Source organism: Myotis yumanensis, unplaced genomic scaffold (assembly GCF_028538775.1).
Source record: "Myotis yumanensis isolate MYYU_CA2020_CCGP unplaced genomic scaffold, mMyoYum1.0.hap1 SCAF_1, whole genome shotgun sequence".
Classification (NCBI taxonomy): domain Eukaryota; kingdom Metazoa; phylum Chordata; class Mammalia; order Chiroptera; family Vespertilionidae; genus Myotis; species Myotis yumanensis.
The window spans coordinates 84319433-84326634 of record NW_027223752.1 but is presented as its reverse complement, the minus strand read 5'-3'; the positions used below and the strand labels follow the sequence as shown (position 1 = coordinate 84326634).

Sequence of the window (7202 nt, the reverse complement as noted above, 5' to 3'; positions counted from 1 at the left end):
TGCCGGCCTGGTTGCCCCACACAGCTTGCTGTTCAGTCATTTAGTTGCCCCTCACTGTCCCCCCACCAGCCTGGTCACCCCACGCAGCCAGCTGGTCAGTCGTTTGTCACCCCTCACTGCCCCTCCGCGGCCAGCCTGGTTGCCCCATGCAGCCTGCTGCTCAATTGTTTGGTTGTCCCTCACTAACCCCTGCCAGCCTGGTTGCCCCACTCAGCCTGTTCAGTCATCCATTCAGTTTCAATGGCCCCTGGCTATTTATATATATCGATATGCAAATCCATCAGAGACAGGAATGAGACTAGTAGTTGCCAAAAGCCAGGGCTGGGTATTGGTGGGAGAGGGAGAATGGAAAGTGATTAAGTACCAATTAATTTGTGGGTAAACACAACTTAATGGGTGTGATGAAATGTTCTTCTGGGATCATGAGAAAGCTTTGAAATTAAAGAGAGGAGGTGATTGCACAACATTTTGAATACACTAAATGCCACTGAATTGTACACTTTAAAATAATTAATGTTATGTGAATTTCACCTCAATATTTAACAAATGTTATAACATAATCTTGTATTTAATATAATCCTTTGTTAAAAAAAATGCCGATATACATGAGAGCAAAATATGTTAGTTCATACCTCAATACAGTAAAGATGATTATCAATGATCTGAAATCAGATCATTTTAATCGTTTTCTCTATGATTAAATTGTTTTTAAAATTTTTCATTAATTTCAAAACTTAACTGCATGTTAAAAGTTTTAATAACTAGGAACAGAGACTACAGTCTCGTTAATTAAGATTTTTAAGGACACAGGAAAACTCTTACCTCATAGTGTTAAGTGAAGATAAAAAAAGTAATATTGTATATAAAATATATATAACATTGTATATATAGCATGATCCCAAGTACTTAAAATGCACTTCTTATGGTAACACTAGTGACCCAGCACACGAAATCCAATGGCCCGCACATCTGCGTGCCCCGCCCAGCTACCCACTGCCCCACATTGACACCCTAATTTCTCCACCCAGAGCTTGAGTGCACCTGGCCCCATCCCCGACCCTTCCAACCTTCTCTGCCTGCTTCAAGCCCCACCCTTGGTCCCAGGAGTTTTCTGGCTGGTCCCGCCTCCTCAGGGAGCCTCCGCATTTCCGCCCCATCTCCGGAGCAATGTGGCCGCTCCACCCCATCATGGTGCAGAAGAAGAGCATGGAAGCCGCCCACCTGCTGCAGAGTTTCAAGCGCCACTTCCTGGCAGTGTGCACTGCACTCCTTCCCCTGGCAGGTGGGGGGCGGGCATGCTGAGTGCAAGTGGTGGGTGGTGAAGGACTGGTGAGTGGGGCGCTATGGGCTCTCACACTGCCCTCCCGCCACAGGATGGTCCTGCCTCCTCCAGGGACCTTCCTGCTTCCGCCCCATCCCCGAGGCAACTCGGCGGCTCTGCCCCACAGCCCACAGGCACGCAGCCTCCTGCTGATCAGTTGTTATGGCATGAGGGCGTCACGACCATTAGCATATTAGCTCTTTATTATGTAGGATTGTGTTGGGGTTTGGGGTAATCGGTGACATTTTTCTTTTCTACTTTCCAAATTTTCCTTTTTTTAATTAAAGTGTCACTTTATTAAATGAGTCATTTTATACAATATGAACATAAATATAATTATGATTATAAAAAATTTATAACAAGAATGAACTGATTTTCAGATTTTCAAATTAGAGTCAACTGTACATCTACATAAAACAGTCTTTGCATGAAGCCAAAAAAGTCACAGCATCAAAATGAGGGATCCTGTAGCCCTTTTATTTTTGCTGATTAACAGTTTTGTAGAAAAGCAGTTGCAGGTTTTCAACTAAGGTCTGAGACATTAGAAGCAGAAGATTCAGTCTCAGCAGAAAAATGCCAAAACGGGAGCTGGACAAAAGAAGAAAAAAGGACATGACCAGAGGCTGCTGCCTAAGCTGCCTTAATAGACACTGTGCTCTCTGCAGGACACAGGCCAACTTTTCTTAATGAGGATATTTACCACTGTCATCAGAAAGGTACTTTATTTTGTAAATGTCTTCTACGAGGCAGGCTGACTTAAACAAGAAGAGGTTTGGAGTGTAGGTGGTATGACAAGGAAGATGTTTACACTGAAATTATGTATTTTGATACATAATATTCCCCATAGAAAAATTGTAAAAAACAGAAAATGTAAAGGTGGACATTTAAATTATCAGACTCTAACCACTCAGAGAAGCTTAGTTGACCTTAGAACAGAAGTGGGCCACAGCTGTTTAGAAGCAACAGTCCTTCACTATGTAGTGAGCTCATCAGCATAATTTGCTTAGCAAGTGTGAGCCTTAGTGTGCCAAGCCTGCTCTAGCAGAAGTGTGGCTCTGCACAGAGCACAGAGGATACTGAAAGGACAATTATTGCTCTTTGGTTGACAAGCAAGCTTTCTCACATTACTCGATATCGACAATTTAGAAACCTGAACTTCCTTTGGGCAAACAGCCCTTTCCACTCCTAGTTCATGTGGTTAGGGTGGGACTGAACCCAGCCAACTCAAAGTAGGGTTGACATAGGCTAAGCCAATCAGTAGTTCAACTACAAGGGCAACAATGATTCCTTACTCTAGGCCACTACATGTCAAGGAGAGTACTTTTGTTTAAAATGTTGACAAGACAGATGGTGCATTTGTAAATAAAACCCCTCGGGAGGAAACTGTGATGATGAATGGGTTGCTATGTCAGTGTAGTAGATGGTGGTGATATTCTATTCCTCCCCTTGCATCACTCTACCATGGCCCTCCCCACTCAGTGCTCTGCTCCCTGATGTTTCTGACTCCCCCATCAGATGCTCAGCTCTTTCTAAAGCAGCGATTTTCAACTAGTGTCCCACAAGAACTTTTAAAACATGCAATACCAGACTATTTAGTCAGGGTCACTAACCTATTTTCCCTTAAGTCATCAAATAAAAAGATGCCAAAAGCCTAGCTGGCGTGGCTCAGTGGTTGAGTGTTGACCAATGAACCAGGAGGTCATGGCTCACTTCCTGGTCAGGGAACATGCGCAGGTTGCAAGCTCAATCCCTAGTGTAAGGCCTGCAAGAGGCAGCTGATCAATGATTCTCTCTCATCATTAATGTTTCATTTCTCTCTTCCTTTTCCTCCTCTCTGAAATCAATAAAAAATATATATTTTAAAAAATGACAACAGTCAACACAATAGTTATCTGGTGTGAAAGCCCTGTCTTGCCTTATAAACATATGGGCCATATAATAAAGTTGCATTTTATTGGTCACATTGCTAATATGGCTGTGTGTGATTAGTTAATTTTTGGTACCAGAAATTCTTATATACAAGGAAAGGCACGGGATATTTTTTTAAGCCACGTTGGAGCAAAAAGGATATTTAATTACTCCTTTTAAATCAATCAAAAGTATAACTATTTTTTGTGAGCTCTGCAAAAAATATATATTTAGTGTGCCACAGGATTTTAGTAATTAGTTCATGTGCCATGACATGAAAAAAGTTGAAAATTGGTGCTATAAAGGAAGGAGACACATCTCCACTATGTTTGGCCATTGGATAGAGAAGGGCCTAAACACATGTGGAAAGAAATTACCCTGATGAACCTAGTTGCATGGAGATGAGGCACTGGGGTTCTATCACTAGGGACTCAGGTTTCTGGGCTCCAGTACCTCCACTGATCAATAACACATGCCGCAGGCCCCACCTTGTAACCTTGGGTTCCTGCTCAGGGCTGGAGTCTGCTCAGGTGGCTGCTCTGTGTCATCACCTGTGGGTACTGATGTAGACACTGCATACTCCTCACACAACCACCCAGAGACCATCATCAGACAGGAGGTGTGGGGGTGGGGATGCTTCATAGAAAGCCTTCTGGGATGAAGCTCTACAAAACCAGAGGGGGACTCAGGTCACAGAGCCCACCCACACTTCCTTCCTCTTCTGGGCATAAAAACAGAGCACAGAGAAACACCAGCAGCTCCGACCTGAGCAGCACTCCTGGGAAGATGCAGCCACCCCTGCTCGTGCTCCTGCTGGCCTTTTTCCTGCTCCCCTCGGCAGAGACAGGTGAGTGACCATCCCCACCCTCACAGGCCCAACCCATCCCACATTAGCACAGACCTCCTGGCCCTTCTGCACATCCCTGATCCAGCTCTCCACCAGGAATGCTCTGAACCCCAGCTCCCATCCCATCTCAGACCCACACACATGATGCTGGATGACCAACAGGCAGAAATGACAGGACAGAAGCCTATTCTCAAGAAAAGCCAGTGGGCACAATGCCCTACCCAAGCCCTACCTGTGCCAGGTGTAGAGTGTAACTTCCTCTAAGTGCATGGCAGAGGCTGGGAAACTGCAGAGGGCAGAGCAGCCCTGGCTTCCATGTCTGTGATGAGACAGGTGCTGTCCTTAGGGTCTGCTTAGGAGAGAAGCCCAGAGCTCAGCAGACCACACAGTCAGTGGGGTCACTGTCCCCAGAAGACTGCTGTTTCCTCTGCTCCATCTCAAGGCCCCTCAGTCCCTTTCTCCAGCTCTGCATTTCTTCCCAAGCCTTTAGCAGGTCCTCTCCTTAAAGGATGAGCCAGTGAGGTTGGCAGCCTCAAACTTCTCTGCTTTCCAGAATCCCACAGCACTGGCCTTACCAACCCTCCTCCAGAGGCCCATTGGGAGCCAACCCTCCTAGCAGCCACAAACACTTACCGGGAACTCCTCATGTGTCAGCATCTACATCCCTAAACTTAAGTCCTGGACACTGCAAAGCACACTGCCCTGGACATCACAGCACCACAGGGGCCTCAGAAACTCACCCAACACCAAGCGAAGTCAGGAGAGGAATTTTCAGGAGCCTCCAGGCCTTCCCTGTTCCTGAGACTTGTATTCTCACCAACTATGTGGCAAGCAAAGTCACAGTCTCAGCCTGTTGCTGTTCCCTTTTCCATATGAGAAAGTGGAGGCCCCTCACTACCTACTCCCAGCTCTACGCCACCCTAGGCTCCCAAGTGGCCAGCCATATGAGTCATCAAGCCAATGCCTGCCTGGTGCACTCGGGGCGGGGGGGGAAGTACCACAAAAGTACAACAGAATTTTCCTCCAGGGGAGATCATCGGGGGACATGAAGCCAAGCCCCACTCCAGACCCTACATGGCCTTCCTTCGCATTCAAGATGAGGAGAAAAGGTCCAAGTGTGGTGGTGTCCTTGTGGGAGACAACTTTGTTCTGACAGCTGCTCACTGCAACGGACGGTAAGAGAACGCAGCCAGGCTACACCTCCTGAGACCCCTACAGGGACCCTACCCTTCATCCCAGGAGCTGCAGCCCAGGGCAGCTCCCCAGGCTCCTGGTAACTCAAGCCCATGAGACCTCATCAGAGGAGCCATCAGAGAACATGACCGGGCAATGAGAGCCTGAGAAATAGTACAGGTAAGCTTTGGGCTCAGAGGGTCAGAGGTGACAGCAAGGAACACAATTGAGAAGAGAACAACCACACTGTCCAAAAAAGCAGCGGTGGACTATGAACACATGCATTAGGGTCAAAATGCAAATGCAAGTAATTTCATGACATTTCCTAAGGGCAACAGAGAGCTCCCAGCTCCCTGACCTCAGTGTCATTGAGAAGCAGATTCACCAAGTCCCTGGCCCCTATGCTCTGCACCAGCTATCACCTGCCATTCATAATCCCTGGGATAGATCTCTCAACCTCGCAGCCAAACTCACCCACTCTGTTCTCTGTGCAGCTCAATCACAGTCACCCTGGGTGCCCACAACATCGAAAAGCAGGAGAAGACCCAGCAGAAGATCCCAGTGAAAAGAGCCATCCCACACCCAGACTATGATAAGCTTAAACGCTCCAATGACATCATGTTACTGCAGGTGAGGAAACCTCCTGCTGCTCTTGCAGTTCTGAGGTCTCATTGTTTCTCTTCTGACTGTGACCTGTCCCTTCCTTTCCTCCCACTCCAGTCACCTGACCAGTCCCAGTAACTCAGGGGTCCCATCATGGTTTCCAGGCCCAGAGGCACTGGCTGACCTGGGCTCTCTTGTCTCTTCCCCACCAGCTGGTGAGAAACATCAAGCGAACTGACGCTGTGAAGTCCCACCGACTGCCCAGGGGCAAGGACCTGCCGAGGCCAGGAGAGAAGTGCACTGTGGCCGGCTGGGGGCAGGTCGCAAGGGATGGCCCTTGCTCAGACACTCTGCAGGAGGTACAGCTGACCCTGCAGGAGGATGAGGAGTGTGAAGGCCACTTACGTCATCGTAATTACAACAGGACCATTCAACTCTGTGTGGGGGACCCAACAAAAAAGAACTCTCCCTTTAAGGTGATACTGAACATCTGCTTAGCGTGGCTATGGGAAGAGGGATGTTTGCATACAGACTGGGACCTGAGGAAAGGGGGGAATCCTTCACCCTCTAGGCTATGACCTTTCTCCCAAGAGGAAAAGAGGGGGACAGCCAGAGCTGAGAGGAATAGGCCCTATGAGAGGCTACAAGGGCCTATGGTCACTCTAAACATGGTGCTCCTCCAGATGGTGAATCTGTAATACTAGCCCAAGCCGGGACACAGCAGTTAGATAACTATTCCCTGGGTGTGCAGTAGTTACACCTGGTGGCTTCCAAGGTAAGGGGCTCCTCCTTGGTTAATGGGCTCCTTCTCCATGCCAAGTGTCAGCCCCACCTGCCGGCTCTCCGGTCCTTACACAGTAGCTGCAGCCACAGTCCTGCAGCACCTTCATAGCCAGAGGATCAGGGACCTGGGGGAGCAGAGGGAGCTGCCACCTGAGGTGAAGTGAGGAAGTGACAATGTCCAGGCTGAGGGGACCACAGGGACCTGCCTGCCTGCTTATCTCCAAGGTGGAAACCAAGCAAGGCAGCCTTCTCTGAGAGGGGCTTGGGGTGAGGGGTCGAGGGCAGGGCCAGGAGAAGTTACTCAGTCCTCCCCTCTCTCTGTCCACAGGGGGATTCCGGGGGGCCTCTCCTGTGTACAAATGGGATCCAGGGCATTGTCTCCTATGGAAACAAGTATGGGAAACCTCCAGGAGTCTTCACCAAAGTCACCAGTTACCTTCCCTGGATAAAGGAAACCATGAAAAGCCTCCAACTGCAGGACCCAGACCATCTTCTCTGGAGCTAATCCAGGACCACACTGTGGGGAGGGAGGTGGTGCCAGCAACCAAATAAATGACTCTCAGATGA

General features: G+C 48.4%; 1 protein-coding gene across 1 annotated transcript; it reads left to right on the top strand.

Annotated features, from left to right (window-relative positions):
- Positions 1 to 3966: 3966 nt before the first annotated feature.
- LOC139004148 (granzyme B-like) lies at positions 3967 to 7202 on the top strand. The gene is made up of 5 exons (XM_070406916.1): positions 3967 to 4076; positions 5104 to 5251; positions 5744 to 5879; positions 6065 to 6328; positions 6964 to 7202. Exons 1-5 carry the CDS (start codon positions 4016 to 4018, stop codon positions 7138 to 7140), a joined length of 786 nt encoding a protein of 261 aa, XP_070263017.1. The 5' UTR covers positions 3967 to 4015; the 3' UTR covers positions 7141 to 7202.